Here is a 22117-nt window from a genome sequence, read left to right as displayed (position 1 = left end):
TGGAGCGACGGGCGGAGGATGCCGAAGGCCGCAATAGACGGAACAACGTGCGGGTTGTAGGCCTGCCGGAGAAAATTGAGGGGGAGGATGCGGTGGCCTATATGGAGAACTGGTTCCGCACTGTGGTAGCGCCGGAGGGGCTTACTCCTTTTTTCACACTGGAGCGAGCTCACCGGGTACCTGCTCGCCCGCCGGGGCTTGGCCGCCCCCCACGACCGATGGTGGTACGGCTCCTCCACTACAAGGACCGGGATCTCCTCATCCAGCGGGCCAGGATGTCGGGCCCATATGAGGTGGAGAACAGTACGGTCACGATATTCCCGGACTACACCCAAGCGGTCCAGAAGAATAGGGCATCGTTCCTAGCGGTGAAGAAGGAGCTCAGGGAGGAAGGCATCCAGTACTCCTTGCTCTACCCGGCCAAGCTGCGGATCATAATGGATGGCACCACGCACTTTTTTCAGACCCCCGATGAAGTTTGGCAATATCTGGAGTTGTATAGAGCTGGGACAGACAGATCGCATAAAAGCAGGCGAGATCAGCCTAAGCCACCCCGGGTGAGACAATCGCAGCGCATCAGGTCCCGCAACAGGCGCCAGCGGGAGAAGCGGGAGGCTCAAATGGCGGCGGAGAAGAGGGATGCGCTCGCAGCGACGGCGGCCATTACGGGGTCGCAACAGACCAGTGAACTGGCAGAATCGGACTCAGGCGGGGAAGGCAGCAGGACGGGAGAAGAACTCTCAGAGGCGGAAAGCTCGAAGGGGCCGATAGTGACCCCACAGACATCGGATGGCATATTTTGCGGCTGAGGCTGCCTTGGGACTTGATCGTGACTTCATGGTAGGGTGGTATCCTGTTGATGGAGGGCGGGTTGCCGGGTGGGGGGGCTGAGTGCTTAGTAGGGGATGAAGACGCGGGGCGCGGGCTCCGCTAGCTGGGGTCGGCGGTGACTTACCCCCCTTGGGCCCTTAAGGCCGACTGTGGTGGAGACCACAGGGTAGGAGTGTGGGAAGTTGGATCAAGGTTTGGATGGGGGCTGACATTGGGTTTGTGTGCTCTGTCCTGGGGAGTGGGGTTTGGGGAGTTTTTCTGTTCTGGGGGTGTTTGGGGGGGGGGGGGGGCAACTGCATTTGGGGGGCTATGAACCTTCGTTATTTGAATCGAACTGTTCGAAGTTGGAATGGGGACATTACCTAATTTGAAATGCCTGACGTGGAATGTCCGGGGGCTGCGAACTATGATAAAGCGCCACAAAGTTCATGCATACCTGGTGCGTCGGGGGGTTCAGATAGCTATGCTACAAGAGACTCATCTCACTAAAAAAGAGTGCACTGCCTTGCAGAAAAGATGGCGTGGCCAGGTGTTTGGTACCACTTACTCGGCGTATGCCAGGGGGGTGTTGATCTGGGTGAGGGCGGGGATACCCTTTCAAGTGTTCAATCAGGTGGTGGATCCGGATGGCCGGTTTGTGGCGGTGGAGGGGAGGTTATATGGAAGGGATGTGGTTCTCTGCTGTGTGTATGCACCGAACACTGATCAGGCTCGATACTTTGATGGCCTCTCGGGGTCCTTGGCCTCTTTCCTGGCGGGCCCGATAGTGCTAGGGGGGGACTTCAACTCGATCACGGATGTGGCTTTGGATAGATCCCATCCCCCCCTGGTGGACTCCCCGGTGCGCAGGTTGGCCGCGCACAGGAAGGACTGGCAGGATAGATGGGGGTTACTGGATGTCTGGCGGGAGCGGCACAGGGACGCCAGGGATTATTCCTTTTATTCTGCTCTCCATGATCTGCAGGTCAGGATCGATTCGGTGCTCTGTGGTGGGTCCCTAGCCCCATTGATCTCTCATACGGAGTACCTGGCTAGGACTATCTCAGATCATAACCCCCTATTGGTACACATTCAGTGGCAGCGGGAGCGCTCAGCGATACCAACATGGCGGCTTCGTCCGGAGACGCTTGAGGATTCTGTGTTCAGCGATGCGGTCCAGCAAGGCATCGATAGCTATTTCGGAATGAATGAGGGCACGGCCACGAGTAGGTCTACTGAATGGGATGCAATGAAAGTGGTGGTGAGAGGGGTGTGTTTGGGTCGGTTTTCGAATGCTCGAACGACTGTGTTGAATGCACTCTTGAAAGCGGAAGAGACTTTGAGGGACCTGGAGCCCCGCAGGCCGGCTAGGCCGGATTTGCAGACCCAGTTATTGGAGGCGAAGGAGGTGGTTGCCACCGAGACTGAACGGTTACGGTGCTACGACTACAGGCAGTATATCATCAGGGCACATGCGGAGAGGGACAAGGTGGGCACCCTCTTGGCCAGACTAGCTAACCCGGAACTTAGGGGCTGCCCGGTCCTCAGCATTAGTAATGCGCGGGGGAGATGGTATACTCCCAGGCAGCGGTATTGGAATGTTTTAGGGGGTACTATGAGGAATTGTACCAGAGTCAGCTGGGGGTGTGGGTTCAGGACATTGCGGAATACCTAGGGGAGAGGCAGCTTCCGGTCCTGGACGTGGAAGACGCGAGGGAGTTGGGCGGCCCGATCACGCTTGCAGAAATACGGGTGGCCATCAAACATATGGCCCGCAACAAAACGCCTGGGGTGGACGGACTGCTGATTGAATTTTACCAACAGTATATAGACAGCTTGGCTCCCAGGCTCCTGGTGGTATATACGGAAGCTTTTGAGGCCGGGGAATTGCCCGGGTCCATGCGAGAGGCCTTGATTGTGCCGCTCCTAAAGCCTGGCCGGGATGCAACGGATGTGAGGTCCTATCGCCCGCTATCTATGTTGACGGTGGATTATAAGATTCTGAGCCGAATTCTAGCCACCAGGCTGGCCCCACACATGACAGGCTTGGTACATAGGGACCAGGCCGGGTTTATACCCACGAGGAGCACGGCGCTGAATATTCGCCGCCTAGTGGGTGTAATGGACGCCATCTTGGACGGGGAGGGAGCCCCGGCGGCCCTGTCCGTGGACATCGAGAAGGCCTTTGATAGTTTAGAGTGGTCTTTCCTGGATGGAGTGTTGGAGAGGTTTGGCATGGGCGAGGGGTTCCGCAGGTGGACGAGGGTCTTATATACCTCGGCGACGGCGAGGGTGCGTTTGGGCGGTCTGGTGTCTGCGGCGTACCCGGTGGGCAGGGGCACGCGACAGGGGTGCTCCCTGTCCCCTCTATTGTTTGCTCTGGCGATGGAACCTTTGGCGGTCCATGCGAGGTCGGGTGACAGGTACGCGGGGATAGCCAGCGGTGGGCAGTGGCATTATATATCGCTATATGCGGATGACTTGCTCCTGTACCTAGCTGACACGGCGCGGGCACTGGACGGAGCGATGGACCTGTTGTCGGAGTTTGGCCGGCTCTCGGGCCTTAAGGTCAATCGGGCGAAGACTTGTGTGTTTCCACTGAGAGCGGGATCGCCCGACCCCGGCGGCGATTTGGGCGTGGTCTGGGAGCCATCTTGTTTCACCTATCTGGGGGTCCGCATCTACCACGCGCCTACAGACATATTGGAGGGCAACATTGGTCGATGTGTCCGGGCACTGAGGAGCAGCTTGTCCTTCTGGTCGACCCTCCCGCTGACGGTACTGGGTAGGATCGCACTTCTAAAAATGGTGGCGCTCCCCCGCTTCCTCTACTATTTCCGGACGCTGCCTGTCTGGATCCCTCAGGGGATCTTTAGAGACCTGAGGTCAATGATTATTGGCTTCCTATGGTGGCAAGGCCGCCGAAGAGTGGCCCTGAGCACGCTCCTTCGCCCCAAGATAGAAGGGGGCATGGCTGTGCCCGATTTCGAGCTGTACTATCTAGCGGCGCAGTTGCAGGTACTTACGCAGAACGTGGCTAGGGTGTTTCGGGGGCCAGAGGAGGACCGGGATCGGGGAATACAACGCCACGTACTGTCCTATATTATCATGCAACAGAGGCTTGAGTTGCGGGGCCTCACTATGGAGGAACGGACACTCCGGCTGTGCTGGCAGAGGAGCCTTCGGAGAACGAAGGCCTCGCGGCCTTATGCTCCGGAGATCCCGATCGGCATGCTGACGGCCTTGCCGCACGGGAGGGATTGGTCCCCATTGCTGGATTGGGAAGAGGCGGGACTTCAGGTAATAGGCGACCTATACATAGACGGGGCTTTGGCACCGTTCGAAGCGCTCCAGGACCAGTTTGGGCTGCCCGACGGGGGGTTCCTCCTGCACGCGGCGGTGGTGGCTGCCATACAGAAGCACTGGAAAGGGGGACTCATGGAACCGACGACGACTATGGCGTGCCAGTATGTGGTAATGGCGGCAGGTACGTTCAAAGCTGTGACGTGCCTCCATAATAGGATGTTGAATGAGGGACTGGAACCGCTCCAGGGGCTCAAGTCTAAATGGGAGGAGAGTGTGGGCCGGCCCATACCGGACACGGCGTGGGGCCATATCCTGCGGCGCACGTGGAAGGGCACGAGAAATGCGCGCTTTCAGCAAGTACATTTCTATGTGCTTCATAGGGCCTACTTAACCCCTGAGAAATTACAGCGGTACTTTCAGGTACCGGATGCCCGATGCCCACGGTGTTCGTCGCTGGGAGCGGACGTGGACCATTTGTTCTGGGGGTGCTCGCACTTGGCGGCCTATTGGGCGGAGGTAGGGGACCTTCTGAACGAAGTGACTGACAGGGAGGTGGAATTCGATATGGCGGCATGCCTGCTGCTCTGGTTCCCGCACACCAAACACACCAAGGTGACGAGCAAATTCATTGATCTGGGCCTGATATTGGCGCAAAGGGAAATATCGTGGCATTGGAAGTCCAGGGGGGGACCCTCACTGCGTAGATGGAAGAATGAATTGCTGCGGTGGTCTGACTGCGAGAGTGTGCTCCGGATGAAGCAGGCCGTTAAGATGGAGAATGAGAAAGCATTGGATGCGGCACGAGCGTGGGAGTTAGTGGTGCAGGCCTTGCGTGATTCTATGGTGGATGATGAGGACGGTGAGTCTTAGGCTGGTGGACACCGCGGGGCGAACACGAACAGTATCATAACTCGCTCTGTAGTGGATCCATCCAACTTGTCAGGACGGGGCATGCACCTTAGCAGTTGCCAGGGGAGGGGGCGTGGGGGGGGGGTTGGTTAATGGGAGTTGGGGTGGGTCGGAAGCCACATAGTTGGTGGCCCGTCAGGGCACCTTGGAATTAATAGGTTGGTGGGGTACTGCGTGGAATGCGGAATGGCTGGGGGGAGCGGCCAGGCAGGATAGACATACAGCATCTGGGGCAGGTCCCAACAGGGGCGGTACCACTGATCACCACTGGGATGGCTGACGGGAGCAATGTTGAGGGTGGGGGGGTAAAAGCAGATACGTAAAACGACATATCAACCATGGTCCCTATGGGACGTGCACCGTGATGTCTTCCTCTTGAAGTGGAGTATTATGCCGCCCGGCCTCCGGGATGCGGGCTGAATGGCTGTGTACGATCTGTGTTTTACTACTGAACGGGGGGATGCCACGAGTGAACTGGCTGACTAATTGTATCCTGTGGTTTATAACGCTGCAATAAAAATATATTTTAAAAAAAAAATGAGTTTTGCATTTCCCTGAAGATAGTCTTGATTCTCACCCCTGCCACCCCCCTCCTCCCCAAGGGGGAAACTCATTGATAGGTGGAAGGGCCACATGTGAACCTATAGCATAACAATCTCAAAATAAATGTTATAGCTATGATCATTTTTCCATTTGTACCAATACTCCCTGTAAAGAAATCTGGTTAGAAAATGCATTGACAATGGAAGCAAATACACACAGTTTCAAAGAATGTACTGCATGGTGCGATCAGAAGTACTTTCTACTTCTGAAAAGTGACCAACAGCAGTTGTTGAGGCCACTTAATTTCTATATATACACAGAGTTTGCACAGTAAACCTTCGCCAACCTACATCCTGCAATGCAACGTTAAATGCCTCTAGCTCGCTTCCCAGGAGTCCGAATAATGCTATTCCTTTTGGTGAGATGAGGGCCAGAAGAAATTTCAGTGAGGAACACGAGTATCAACAGCATATGCAAGACAGAGGATGGATTCATAGAAAGGGGATACAGTCCACAGGCTGATAGATCAGCCAGAAGAAGAATGTCAGGGATTGATAGACAATGCACTTTCGATAACCATAAGAAAGACAGCAAGGATTCTAAACATATACACCATATTGCAGATTATAATGGCATGTCAGCAAGATATCGCAAATGTTTGAATAGATAGAGGTAGCTTCTTAAAGGGGATAAGATGTTGGAGGACTACACTGCTGAACATCCAGCTATGTACCTTAGAGGGAGATCACTCCGGGCAATACTATGTCCCAGTTACCCTACACTTGAGAAGAAAGAAAGTTAGCTCACTAGACACACGTTGGGTACCTACAAATGTGGGTTCTGTACAATGTGTAGATGGGCCAAAGATAAAGTAAAAAGCTTCATGGATGCAAAGATGAAGAGTTACACTAGAAGCGAAAACATTAACTGTCAGACTGAATTTGAGGTTTACATGATTAAGTGTAAATGTGGCTGTATGTATGTGGGGAGTACTATTAGGCCCCTCAAGGATAAAATAAATGAGCACATGAGGTCAGTAAAAACTGAAGACAATAAATACCCGGTGGCAGGTCATATTAATGATTGTCCATCATTTAGGAATATACAAAGTTTTGAATACTTTGGTACAGATTATGTCCCTACAGCATCTAGAGGAGGTAATAGGGAGCTTATACTGAGAAGATGCGAAGCAAAAGGGATGAGATTGCAGACAGTGGGTGCTGGCTTAAATACAGATCAAGAGCTGCACTATTTTCTGGGAGATACGCGAATCTTGCGTCAGTTGATAGTTCTAATATTAGATAATTGATGTTGGTGTTCTGACACATAGGGCATTGACATTTGTGATTATTAACGCTATAATATGACTTTACATCTGATTCTATTTCATTCCATCCCATTTCCATTGATTTTATTTTCAATATTTTAGCGTATGACAACAAGAGTTATGTAACATACGATACTGTACCTGGCTTAGATTGTGATCACTTGCAACGACCATCATGCACACAATTTTGTTTCTTGCGACTCGTAGGTGTGGGTGCCTGTTCATGGCTATTATGTCAGGATAGTCATGGATGGTGAAGCATTTTTACTTTCAATTGGCTAAGTTTACGGATTCCAGTCGTTACTTATTGTAGGCCCAGTTCTCTTATCTCACAAATCCTCTTTAAATGTCCATGCTTTGGTTTCTGCCCATTATGTATCCATGGATTGTGGAGTTCCTGTAGGGTTGCCGCTGTCAGTACATAACTACTCTGCATCATCACCAGGGAAATTAGAAAAGCTCATCTTCTCAATAGTAGACATTAGCCATTGGGAAGCCAGTCAAAAACACAGTCCGTGTGACGTGCAACAGGGCCGAATTGTCGCACTTCATTGCATCTGCGTGGATTACACCGCTGTCTTTACTTGTGAGTTGCAGCCTCCCTGTGCCCCAGATTGCAGTGAGCAGAGTCCGGGAAGTGGTAAGGAGGCAGACTAGTGCTGTCTCTTCCCCAAAACAAAAAATTTTTAAAAAAACGATTTTCCCTTTCTGTGTTTGCCTGTGGTTGTTAGTTTAAAAATTGTAGTTTTAACCTGCCTGTGATTGCATATTCTATCACCTGTTTTGTGTTTTAAACTTGTGTTTTTTCTTGCCCATGATTGCTTCCATTAACCACTTGGCTGCTAAGGGCACTTAGGCTTTATAATGAGATTTCCATTGAAATGAATGGGAGGGGCATGACGAGTTACCCTTGTCATTAGCATCCAAGAGGTTAAACGTGTTGAATTCTGGGATTTGCAGTCCAAACTCTGTAGTTTTTCCCTCTCATTGCTGATGACTTTCAGTTTTCCCTCCAAATTTCTCCTTTGCTCTGTGCTAAGACCTGTATGTTAAAACAGTGCACCCCTAGCCCCCATTTTGTGTTCACCAGCCAGAGGGGCTCCCCCCCCCCCCAAAAAAAAGGGATATTGTACATCAGAGGATGCTTCTGTGAGCTGTTTAAACTGTGTTTAATAGGGACTGTGCACTTCGTTTTTGGCCAGTAGATGGAGTAAAGTTTTATTCAAACAGTATTTCAAGTTAGTGAGGCCTTTACCCGCAGAAGTCCAAAGTGTGGATTGAGCCCGTCTGTCTCCTAGGAGATTCTGAACAGTAAAAGTGGATTCCAACTCACTGACCAGCAAACCTTGTCTGAGGTCGCTGGGACCTTATATGGTCTGATATCGTTTGGTACTTGTGTGCACCGATTGGTGGTCGTATCTGATGTTTATTGGGTTAGTGTCCTCATTGGTTGGTTAATTGAGTGTTCTGATTGGTTTCTGGATCTGTGATTCAATCAATGTAGGGTTGGGGCTAGGGTTAGGATTTTTATTGGAAGTAGGGACTAGGGTTTCCTGTGTTATTGGTTTTTGGGACTAGGGCTAGGGTTAAACTTTTAATTGGAAGTAGCGATTAGGGCTTCTGGTGTGATTGGTTGCTGGACTGGTTGTGGGACTAAGAGTAGGGTTAGGCTTTCTATTGGAAGTAGGGCAAGGGCTTCCTGTGCCATTGGTTGCTTGGACTTGGGGTGGGACTACTGGTAGGGCTAGGGCCTCTATTGTACGTAGAGATTACGGTTTTTGAACTGATTGGGTGCTTGGACTAGGGCTAAGATTGGCTGTAAGGTCCTGGTCTCCTATGGGTTCTAGATTTTTAGGGCTTGTGATTGGATAGTGTTAGGACTAGGGTTCCCATTGGCTGACTGGGTCACCGGATTACTAGGGCTATAAAAGGCAAGGCTTAGGGCGTTTCAGCCAAGGGCGGCGAGGAAAAAGGCAGTTGCCTGTTTGAGCCTGTTCGAGACTGACCAGGGCCAGGACCAGAAATGCTGCCCAATATACATACCTCCATTATGCATCTATATACTTTCAATGTACTTATCGATCTATATATTTATCACTTTCTTCTAATTTAGCATTTCCAATGCACTTCGTTATTTCTCAGCCTATTCTTCGCTCAATACATCCTCTACATCCACTCTCATTTAACCCCAAACCACATACCACTTCTATGACCCCCAAAATAACCCTTTCTAGGCTCTCTCCTTGCATCATCTTACACCTCTTAATATACCGATCCTGCAAAACAAACCTTTCTAAACTCTTCCCTCTTTTCTCGCCCTCCCCAACCCTTCTCAATCCAAATAACTGACTAACAAATCCACCACTAAAATTACTTTCATGTTTCACCATACTAATTCAACACTAATCCTGATGGGTTCCAGAGTAGCGTGCTACTTGCGCTTCAAAATCCCATCAGGGTTACCAAGCGCTATATAAATACAAACCTCTTTCCCTTCACTATCCCGCCACCTACCCTTCTGTACCCAAATAACTGAATAACGTATCCACTACTCAAATGTCTTCATATTTTACTATACTAATTTTCAACACTAATCCTTTATGAGTTCCTGAGTGGCGTGCTCCTCGCCAGAAAAGCGCTTCAAAATCCATCAAGGGTAACAAGTGCTAAATGAATGCAAATCTTTCTTCCCCTTTTATCACTCCGCTATCCTTCTCACTCCAAATAACTGACTAATACCCACCACTAAAATTACTTTCATATTTCACCATATTAATTTACCACTAATCCTTTATGGGCTTCCTGAATAGCATGTTTCAACACCCCATTAGGGGTAACAAGCGCTATATAAATACAAACCTTTTTTCCTCTATCCTTCTGTTATCATTCCAAATAACTGACTAACCTATCCACCACTTAAAATGTACTTGCATGTTTCACTATACTAATTCAACACTAATTCTATTTGTGTCCCGGAGTAGCGTGCTACCCGCGAAAAAAGTGCTTCGACGCCTCGTCAGGGGTAGTAAGCGCTATATAAATGCAATTACAATACAATGTTGCTGACTTATTGTAGTTATTTGGGTATATACATATATACTCACCTCTGTTCAAATTGCTAGAGAGTATTTATGATGCAGCAGAATAATAAATGTCGGTTACGTATCGTTTGATGAGAAGTTATCCTCTTCCAATATGGCGACCCACATATCTTTTTGCGGGCCACGCTCCTACGTTACTAGTTGTATATGTCCTATTTAATAGAGAGGGCCTTAGCCATGGAATACACAATTCTGCTGATATAGCTATAGAGTTTTTATGGAACATCACAATAAATGTCACACGTGTGTACCCTAATGAAGAATTTACCCTTTTCGAATATGGCGGACCCGCTTTCATTTCATTGCCAGTCACGCTCTTCCGTTAAGAGTTGCACGTGACTACTATTTAAAACAGAGGTGGCCACAGACCGCGTTTGCTTGCATGCTGTACCGGAAAAGAAGATGCCATACTGGATAGGAGACGCAGACTCGCACTCGAGTAAGCACGGACACAATTGTTTTGTAATGTCTGGTAGGGGTTTAATCTTATATACTTGGGTTGCCTTTGTCTGCCAGAGTTTATATGCGGGGGTTGGAACGCCAACTCGGAATCGAGAGCCTGAGGTCAACCATTGCTTGATATTAGGCTCGGACTCCAGGATTTAATTTTGATTTCCTTTAACCCAGTATTTGTAAGTTATTTTGGGAGCGTGCCACAGGAACAGCTACCTTTATTTCCTATGATGTCTTGAACAGCATCTTTTCCGTCATATTTAGTTTTGAATACCCATGTAACTGTGGTTTAAGTTTTGGCTAGCATATTGTATTATAGACAACAGTGGATACGATTATATTTGGGAATTGGTCTCTTTTGTAAATGTGGTTTGTTCATAATTTGGCATTGTATATTGATGTAACAGTAGTCTAAGCCTGACAAATGGTGCGTCACACAGAGAATAGCTGCTCTAATTTACTTTGGCATTGATCTTTTGTATAAACGTGGTTTAATCAAATTTCATTTGTACTTCATGGAGTTGTGATCTAAGGTTACTTCATTTTCTACACAGGAGGTGACTCCGCAGTTGCTTGTACACGGCATCATTATACTTGGTCTTACGCGGTACATACACTTATGCAGGTATGGGCACACTGATCCATATACTATATTACGGGATTCCTACCGGACTATATTACGAGATTCTAAAATGGACTTCAATGCATACTTTTTAGGTAGAGCTGGAAAAGCATGCGAAGCATGCGTCCAAGCTCGACAACTAATGTTGCCGACTTCTGGGAATGTGAGACACGAGTCGGTCACGCGCTTTTTGTGTCTCAGATTTGTCCTTGTGAGCGCGCTTTTGCTGCTGGCTGTGTGTGCGCGCTTTCGGTTAACACGTTCAATTAGAAATGAAATGCTTACACTTTAGAGTCACCCAAGGGGGGAAGTTTGCAAGATGCTTTTTTAGTTATTTACAGCAAGTGTAGTGATCTTAATTGGTCTTTAAGCAGCCAGGTCTTGTAAAAGGCTTTCTCATTATTATTACGTGAAAAGGCTTTCCCATTATTATTACACCCGCACACACACACGCATACACAGACACACTCGCGCGCACACACACACACATCTCCCCCCTCGCTCCCCCCGGGCTCTTACGGCATGTCCCTCTCTCCCTCAGCAGCAGGCGGGGCTCTCCACGAGCACGGGAGCCCCGCTAGCTCACAGGCAAATCTTCCGGCAGGCTTCACAAACAGGAGCTCAGGGGGAGGCTACAGTCTGCTTCCTGTTTGCGCCCCCGTCCCCGTCCCAACACAGGTTGCCTGGCTTCCTGTCCGCCATGGAAAACATTTGAATGCTTTTCGACATATGAGAGCAGTGAGTGATATTGTACTGAACACTTAGTTTATTCTCTAAATGGAATATGCAATCGTTCTTGACTCTGTTTTCTTTCAATTCTGCGTTACCTTCTATCTCATTTTGGTTCGAGCTTTAATGCACATCCGGTCGGAAGCGTGCAAAATGCATCCTTTTATCGCTTTCTTTATGTTTTAACACCTTGGCTGCTAGGGGTTTTCCCCTCCTGTGCTGGAAATTGAAATAGTCCAAGGATCATGACAAGGTCAGCTCGTCATAAGCACAGCTCCACTGTGCCTCATGACGAGCTGACCTTATCATGAGCATGGAAGGGGTTAAAGGAATTCACTCTTTAAAATTCAGATCGTTTTTCATTTAAGACGTTTATTTACGCAAGCTTTCTAAAATGAAGACTCAGCCCTTGATTATAACGTGCTGCATGTAGTGTGGACATTGACGTGCATTAGAGCGGTGATGATGAATATGTCACACCTCAGGGGCAGGTGAGGCTCATTGCAAATGTTAGGCTTTGTGTGGACTGACAACGATGTAGGACAGGTGGCTCCGTACCAGATATGCATGTGACATAATCCATTCTACCAAGAATTTAAATATCAGAATACGTATTGTGTGTGGGATCGTGTACAACGGGCCTTTGCAGAGTATTGGAAGATATTGGGACTGAATGAACTACCTTGCCGTTTTTTTCCGGTACACATTTTCAATGTGAGCTGACCTTCCCTCCACCAAACTCTAAGTCCACAACTTCAAAGCAAGCGCTGCATTAAAACCATCAAGTAATATTTTAGCTAGTGTGCGTCTGCAGCTGGATGAAATGCGGAGTTGGAGGTACTTTGTTTCTCTTATGCAAATAACACCACCCTTCCCACTATGCATCCGGAATTACTGGTTTGTAGCCAGGGGTTATTGTTAAACTCGTGCCGGGACAAAGCCATTTGCCGGCCATGCATTTTCAGTTTCAGTTTTCTATAAATGTATGCTAAGATCACTTTTCTAGTTGAAAGAGTGTAAAGTGATCTCCAGCTAACTGTGCTATTTATAGCCTTAGCGTAGGAAGAAAGAAAATGCTGACATAGCCTTATACTGTTCACGGAAATGTGGTACCAAAGGAGAACCTGCCATTTGCAATTGAGTATTGTAATACTAATACATGTAAGTCACGTACATAGAACACATATTGCATTACAAATGCTATAGGTGTCACATTTGCAAAAGTTATAACTATTGGTATTGTAAATGACGAAACTAATAATTTCGCTATTTTCAAAAACAAAACAAATTTTAAAAAAGTGTCAATTACAATACCAATAACTCAAACCTTTCTAATGCGAGACCTATTGCATTGCAAATGCTTGTTACAGATGGAATCAATATTATCCGGATTTAAGGTAATCTTGTCTGCAGGAGTGGCACTGGGTTTTGAATGTGTCACTAGTACAATGCTGGATTTCACTGGGCATACCATACTATCACACACTTGCTTTAACTTTTTGTTATTGTTTTACGGTGGCAGTGGCAATAGAGTGTTCGGGAATATTCACTTTATATACATATTACTATGTCAAGCATGAGATTAAGTCAATCACGTGAATTGTATGCACAATACTTGGAGAGCACTTTTACTGTTGTATCTTTTGACTTATTTCTTGTTGACTCATTGTTTCCTATCAGCATCTTTGTTTTCTATGCCTGTTGAATTCACTTTTGGATTTTAAACTTCATATGGTCCTCTTTGGTGATTACGATATGGGGAGCACATTTAATTACATAAGCAGAATGCCAAGGGTGGCATTGTGACTATAAAATGGATTTATAAGACACTATTTTTTTGTTTATATTTGTTATCCCAGCCCTGAGGAAGTCGAAGGTTATTGTACCCCAAGACGAAACATGTGTTGTCTGGTGTGGCGGGTGTTCAAAGATTCAGCAATTAAAGAAAAGATTGACAAATTGACGACTATCGGATTGATTTTCTGCACTCAAATTATTTGAAGCAGGGTCCAGTTTTACCATATATTGTCTCAGCTATTACTTTCCACCTTTGAAGCATGAGAATCCTGAATATCCCTGCCACTCCATAGGTAACTGATTGCTAAATTGTCCATAGTGCCCTAAGCATTCACTGAACACTGTAGGCCCCACGCCTGCCTCATAAGATTACAGATATCTCTCCCCTCCTAAAGGCCATGAACCTCAGTTCATTGCTTCTTTAGTAAACAAAGTCACCAAGCCCCCACTCTTCACCTCTGTCCTCTATGTGCACATCTTTCCTGTACATCAGGGTGAAGCAGCTATAACAGGATGCGTCCGTTAGTTAGAAGAACACGATGGGGTAAGAATTAGGGGTGGGCAGAATTTGCGTAATCGCGTTACCAAATCTCTGCGAAACTGTAAAAAATCTCTGCGAACACGCGGAATTGCTTGTTCGCAATGCTTTTTTGCTGTTCGCAATCGCAGTTTGCATGCTCAGGAGGAAATATCTTGCGAACACGTATTTGAGAACGCGAAAAAGCAAAACATTTTGCGAAGTTGTGGAACTCAGAATTTTGGGCAATTTCGCGTTCTCTACTCAAATTCGGCAAATTCCATGAACGGAACGGAATTTACCGCCCAGGCCTAGTAAGAATCAGATGGGGGCTAGCTGTAACATTCCATTTCTTTACATCTGATGTTTTTCTGCTGGGCTTTAGAAATAAGACAGTGATGGCCTAACAAATGAGCTATAACATTTTATAAACTTATGCTTTCTTACAAGTTTCGGAGCAATGACGCAATTTTTTCCCGATAAATGTTAAATTTTTTTGTTATGGTCAAACATCGGCCAGAATCAGGACTTGCGGTCAGCAGTTCTTCATTAAAATAGTATAAAAGAGCTGCTCCCCAGTCCACTCGCACAGTGAACTCTTGGGTCACGACACGTGTGTGCTCGAACGGTTGTATTTAGCATTTCCTATTGAGGTTGTAATGCTCCTTCTACTTTGAAATTAATTTCCTCTCTCCCTCTTCTTCGCATTGCCGTGATTTTAAACGTACCTAGATTGCATGTTTAGCTCTTCATCTAAAATGTGTCCGGACACTTGTTGCTTGCTAGATAGCTCAGAGTTATTTCTGACTAATGATGTGTTTTTGACATTTATAGTTTAAATCGCTTGAATAAATGGTGCCCCTCTGACTCAGTTCCGGCATCTCACACGTGTGTCTTATTATTTTAGATACCACATCCCTGCTCAAATTAAGGTGGTGAAAGACCACCCTAAAATCACCCTCCAACATATTGCATGTGCTCAGAGCCATTGTTTTGTTTCAGTTTTACTAAGGGATGCAGGCTGACATCCCTCCTCTACAACACTGCAGAGATGTTGTGGTTATAAGTACTTTATTACACACTGTTCTCTGTGCACCCTAATTCCCTTATTCACCCTTCTTTGACTCTCTTATACAGACACACTGGTTTGAGTTAAATATGGTTTTTATTAAAGTTAATGCTAGACTGAGCATAATGATGTATGCACACGAGGAGATATGAGTGTGCATATAGTGTGCTTATATGTGCAGATGTAGTTGCCGGTCTGTGAAACCCTTCAAATGTGTATACGTATATGCACACTCTAAATTATCTACAACTACATGTATATGCATAGGTATATGCCTTCGTGTACATTGCATGCATGTCACTATTGTAAGTAAACAAAAACAATAGTTTAAACATTGAAGACATTAAAATATTTCCAATTTTAACATGTTCTTGTGGAGCAAATTCTACTAGTGCGCGAGTTAAAATGGAACACATTGAGAGATTGGCCTACACATGTGATGACCTGAATTGATCAATTTCTCCAGTTTCAAAAATGTATGGAAATGTAGATTGTTGACCTGCCACTGTATTTAGTTCAAACATTGTCTTGGTGATGAAATTATGAGCATTTTCACTGAAAGCACTGATAATAGTGTTGCTCGGTGTAATTGCAGCCACCTTATGAGGTGAGTTACACTTTGAGCCGTGTTCTATTCGAGACTCGTAAGGACCTGAGCTAAAGACCTGAAAGTGTGTTGTGTTGTAAGATGAACTGCCGATTTTGATGTTTATTTCATCTTGAATTATGTGGTGTGTCTAAAAAATGTAATGTTTGAACAACGATTGCATATCATATTTGTAATGATAGAGCAAGCAAGCCGTGACCAAGTAACTATTTGTGTCGTTTATGGTGTAAGCCAGGGGATATCAAATATAACAGGCATACATATATATACGTCATTAAATCAGGCATGACATTTTCAACATCACACTGCAGCACCTAGGAAGACAGTCTGCTGCCTAATATGTAGAACATGTATAACCAGATGAAAGGAGAATTGGGACAGGCTTGCTTTAGAAGAGTCAAACACACTAAGAAATTCAGTACCTTCCATATCCCATGGTGCCTTCTAGTAGCATTTGCCTCAAAGTATCAGTTCTTGTTTCTAGGTCCTCTGAGCAGGACACTGGAACACTTGGGTGTTTTCACAACAGTTTTAGTCTCAAAATTGATGTCAGACTCTGCAGCTGTTGGGCTACTAAAATGCATGATGGGTGAATACAAGCAGTGACAAAGCCAATAGGTAGTTCTTGCCCGTTCCATGGAGTGCAGACCTACAGGCTTTGGGTGCACATGAATGGCGACCACCTTGGAATGCTGATCTTAATTAAAATGTAAAAGCATTACAAGATGGCCAGTATGCATCTTGGAATACTTGTTTTTGCTTGCACACACCCGGTTGGTATCTTGCCTAGTATTTTGAAATTGGGAAAAATAATTCAAAGATGCCACTGTATGCAGACATGTGCGGCAGTCGTCATGGGAAAGCATATCTTTTGCTTTATAACAAATCATTTCAAGGTGACTGTATGCAGGGTAGCAATCTTGGAACAATGTTTTCAAAAGCAAAACAAAATAATGCAAAAAAGTCCAAATCACATATCCATACACATGAAGCGATCATCCGGCAATAGAGCCTGCAAGTGTTAGAAGAGTTGTGTAAAATGTGAATGTATCATCCTTTTCTGGACCAAAGCCTAACAATAAATCTTTGCACTTTGTATTGCTATTTGCAAGTTGTATGGCAAAGAATACAGTGGGGATGAGAACATACCAATTTCCATTTGCTTAGCAGGTGAAAATGAGTACTGAGCTCTTTATGAATTATTGGCTAAAATGTTCAAATACTCACCTGTTTGGGTATCTCACTGAACCTCGGCTTCTGAATTATAACACCTACATTTAGAAGCATGAAAAACTCCTTTACTGTGATATCGCCATCTTGGAATCTCTGAGGTGCAAAAAGATGAGTGTTAAATAAATACCTTTACCCTTCATCTTGAACATAGCAGTGCACACACACCTATGCACAATCACAGAAAAAAAACATCCCACCTTAGCTCGTTTTGCAAGGTAAACCATTTAAATACTGAATACTGTTGTTGATAATAAAAACATTACATCACATTAGGTTACGTCTTCACGAAAGTCATTGATTGAATCAGACGAGTAACACCACAGGTGTTCTCGCCCAAAAAGTATAACAAGTATTAACTATGCTGTTTATGAGTGGGATGAGCGCACATCTGGCATTTTATCAACTCTTCCTAGGACTTCTCATACCAATATTATTTGCAAAGGGCTCTGTACCGGATTCAAATAGGGACTGCATGCTCTACACCGCTCAACCAATATCACTTGCTTTCTATACTGTTAAATTTCTACTGCTCTTGAAGCCCACCACCCTCTACCTGCATACCTCCCTCTTTATTACTCTCCCTCAACTCACTACTTCACCTTTAACTACCATAACCGAATCCAGTCCTCTCTACAGAGTTCTCTCCACATCATCTCTATTGACCCCACACTGGTCATCATATTTTTCTATCTTTCATCTCTTCCCCTCATATATATCATTCCTCGCTCCCTCTACATCACCTCTCAACACCCTGTTCAACACCCACTCTATATACTTATTTGAATCTCAACCTCATCTTTCTCTACCTCATTACTTCTCCCTCACTCTTCTCAACCACTATCTTCCCCTATCAGTCCGTCTCCGATGTTTTCCATTTCTCGTATTCAGAAAAGCAAAACCTTCATATCTGGCCAGTTATGTCTACCAGTAGGAAGACAGGAATGAGAGGGACAGTCTCAGCACAGACTAAGATGGCTGCTCTTTAGAATAGTTCTGCCACCAAAGGGACAGAGAAGCTGACACATGGCAGTTACCTTCACACTCTCTACGTAGAAGCCGCTGTGGAACGGCAGATAGTGCCTCTTGTTGGTTAGCAGCTCAGATAGGGGCAACCTCGTAAAACGGTGCTGGCCTCACGAGGACTGTGAGGCTCTCAACTATGGTCAACATGGTGAACTGAAGGATGAAAGAGGTGGGTGTAGATGCAGGCCAGTGTTTCTTATTTTGGACCCTCGCCTCTATAATGCATTAAGAGAGTAGTCGAGGCCCTCTGGACATCAAGCCAAGAACTGCTGGTCCGACTTTACAGACAGGCCCTGACGATACACTGGCCCGACGCAGAGGTAGAAGGAGGTGGCGGGAAAAGGTTTTGGATGCAGGGGACACCCAGAGGCACAGGGCATAGACCCTCAAGTGGACCTTCACTATATTGGAGATAACACCCTAATTTGCCAGTTAAAGGACACTAGTGACATTTGTCGGTTTTCGTGGATCATGCTTCTGGGCCTATTTTCAAGTTTTGTCCCTTGGGGCGTCAGGGGAGTTAGACAGCTGCTGGAATAGATGCTGAATGCTGAACGACGACATGGAGGAGGATATAAAAATTTGATACTTGAAAATAAGCAGAGGCACGATCCAAGAAAACAGACAGAACTGTCCCATAAACAATCAAATATTTCTTTAGATAGTATTAGATCCAGAAACCAGATCTGAATGACAACTGCTGCGGACACCCGGCACAGTGCACAGGCCAGACGTCTGAGCAGCACCACTACTGAGACTTTGAAATTTGAAAACCTGTTGACAGCGCCTGCTCGCATAGACTCTCAGAGTATGCCTTACACTTCCGAACCCTAGACGCCATTCGGGGGCATGACTATATTGACATTTATCAGTATCTTGCATAGGCCTCCCAAAAACACACAACAGAAAAAGCAATGGGGTTCTTTGAAACGTGAGAAATCTGCTTCTGTGACGCCAAATGGAGAGGTCTCGGACACATTCCCAACTATGGCACGGACAAAAGCTGAACTATTGCTGAGCTTCAAACTTTTACATCTGAGCTATTTAAACATAATTTTACACGCAAGCATTTTACTCATCAGGTTGAAGCAAACATTATGAAGTAACTTGTTATTCAGTAATAGCTTTCCCTTTCTGCAAACAAGAAGGAAAAAGGCAGATTCCGAATTAATAAAGGCACTCTCTAAGAGAAGACGGTTATGATAGCAGCTGTCCATGTCTCCAACACAGGGTAAGATGCTTTTCTATTCAAAACACTAGACATTTTGATGGTTTTTCATAGGGGAAATGATCATCTTAGGGGATTTATTTGGAGTCTGGATCCCCAAAGGTTTATAGATTGGGGCCTTCATCAACACATGCTGAGAGGTTCTCGAAGAGGCTCAAGTGCAAGCTAAGGGTATCGCACCCCATTTGCGAGGATCTCACTGGGTGGCAACAGAGGTACCAATTATCGATGTACTCGTCCCCATTACTTTTAGTCCTGAGTACAGAACTTCATAGGTCGAGGTTCTGAAAAAGTGTGGGTTCATATGGAAAGAGTGGTGGCAGGCCCCTCTCTGATGGACCGAATATGGAAACCAAGGACAATAAAACATCCAACGGGCAACACCTCCATATAATAAGATGAAGTAAACACGAAACTTAACTGGGCAGCAAACCCTTCCATATACCTCTACACTCCAACCCTGCCTCTTGCAGAAGCCAACACCAAGAGTTGCCCAGCTGTCTTGTTTTGTCCCCCTTTCTGGTTCAGATCGGGAACTGTGGGGGACACACCAGGGCAAGTAAAACAGAACTGCTAGTGCTGCTAGTCCCATAACACCTCACACCCAAAAGGGGGCCCTCGAAATCCAATTGCAAATAGCTGTCTGCAATAAATGTTGTCTTCATAGGAAAAGCATTACCACGTAAAAACGCACTGTTTGGTAACATTGCTGAAAACTTTTTAAATAAGTTTGTGAAAAGTACTTACCCAATTACGAAGTTCTTGGTGTTGATATATATATATATATATATCGCCACGCACTTCCAAGTTTCTCGGATGTGAAAAAAAGACTGCACTCCAAGTCGGCCTTTTACCAAAGATGATTTATTTGGCAGACCCCCCTGCCCCCTTGACAAACGCGTTTCACCCTTTAGGCTTCGTCAAAAAAAATGTAAATTTTTTTTAATATATATATATGCTGGGTTATTTTTCTAAATTGGAGTGGATCTTCTTCTGGACTGTGTGCATCATTTATTGATATTGTGCATGCAACAAATGCCTAACAATCCCTTTTGATAAGCCCAAGGTTGCTCAGCCACACTGCCACAAATAGAGCACCTTGGGATTGTTAAAGCATGCCCCTGGCCACTCATAATGGATACCTTGACTCTTTAAACAGTATACCTCTCTTTACTACACTATATAGAGAGCCAGGTTCCTACACAGTAATCATCTCCTGTATTCCCTGGAATTTGGGAATGAGATATCACGAGGGAGCTGTACTTTCTGAAAAAGGCAATAGAAAAAAGATTCATTCATATACAAGTTTCCTGTTTTCAGTTTCTATTTTTGGTCAATTCTGGTGCAGTTTTTTCAGTGTTTTAAAGTGATTTAAATACCTTAAAATAACAGTGGTTACACATTTTAGCACCACTAAAAACAACAGAAGCAGTGTTTTTCTGGTGTTTATGGAACTTTTTGCTTTTATTATTGCCTGCTTTCTGCACTGATAGCGCATGGTATATAGAGAGTGTACGTAACAGTATATATGAGGTCCAAATACATTTAAAAAAATTTAACTTATCGTAGTGCACCATACAATACTTCTTCAGTGAGTCTTTGGTCATGCAAGCTCGCTCTTTCCTTCACATCTAAAATTATCTATGAAGAGGCCCTCTCAACATTAGCACTTGAGACAGGCAACGCCAAAATAGCCAGTACACTATTTGCTAACTCTGGTCACTGGCATAGCTTTCCATGCCAATACTGGTACACCTGAAGATTGATCATCTGCGACAGGTTCTGCAACATGTGAGTTGAACTATGTGCATATGCCCTCGGAGTTATTGAAGCAGTCAAAAATGAGGCAGCACTTTTTAAACACCAGAGAAAATTTCCCTTTACAGAAGGGATCTATAACTTGTGCAGAGTACCACAGTGAGGCTTCATTGACTTAAAATGCCATGGTTGTTGAAGGGCTATTTCTCATACATTGTAAAATAAAAGATCCTGAATTGCTCCTCAATTTTTCTTTGCTTACCAAGTGGCAAGCACTCTAACATGGAACAGGTTGCGGTGCCAAAGTCACTAAAAGTGTTACCCAGCTTACTCTCAAGGATATGTTTCACATCTACACGAACTATGCGGAACACTTGGCAGACAAGGCTGTTTTCAGACTCTAGGTTTTTTATTATGTCCACTACAGCAGTCATGCTTTCCTGTAAAAATCTAGGAATGGAGTAGAATGTACTTTTTTCAAATTACTATATATGTGACTGAAGATCCTCACATTTCTTGCCATTTGTATCATCACTCAGCAAAAGTTCTGTAACCGATTGTCACATGGATAATATAGCATTCATGGCCCCCAAGACAGAGAACCACCAGCGAAGTGACACAGTTGGGATGACTATCTTTGATGCCACACAAAGCACAAAATGAGAAATATTTGCATATTAGTTGCCACACATAACAAAACAGTGCACCAGAATGGACTAGAAAGTCAATAGCGTTCTTCATTAACTCTGAAGATTGTAAAGATGCTTTCAGATTGCCATTGAACAAGTGGCAGGGATCTCTTACAGGGAAGCACTTCAGCTCAGGTATCGTTTTTGACCGGTCATCACACAACTTTTTCATATCCGTAGCTGAATCACCACAAATACAAACAATATCACTCCAATCTTTGTTGAACTTGGTAAGACCATTTTGCAGCAGCATTCCAAGTGAAGCCTGGGGTGTTTGGCAATTCACTTACTCTCAATAATGACTCACTAGAAATCGGGGCTGATGTATCAAGGGTTTTTACCCATTCTCTGTGGGTAAATGTGATGGTACATACTGTGAAAGATTACTATGAAACT

At 45.4% G+C, this 22117-nt stretch overlaps 1 protein-coding gene across 1 annotated transcript in view; it reads right to left on the bottom strand.

The window, feature by feature from the left end:
• KNL1 (kinetochore scaffold 1) overlaps positions 1 to 22117 on the bottom strand; it is a 617593-nt gene that overhangs the window by 298451 nt on the left and 297025 nt on the right. The window contains exon 13 of the mRNA XM_086937420.1: positions 17018 to 17116. Coding sequence (XP_086793546.1) covers positions 17018 to 17116 — 99 coding nt within the window. The remainder of the gene's footprint in view (positions 1 to 17017; positions 17117 to 22117) is intronic.

Source organism: Lissotriton vulgaris, chromosome 9 (assembly GCF_964263255.1).
Source record: "Lissotriton vulgaris chromosome 9, aLisVul1.2, whole genome shotgun sequence".
Classification (NCBI taxonomy): Eukaryota; Metazoa; Chordata; class Amphibia; order Caudata; family Salamandridae; genus Lissotriton; species Lissotriton vulgaris.
Note: the sequence above shows the minus strand (reverse complement) of the source record. Positions and strands in the feature narration are given on the sequence as shown.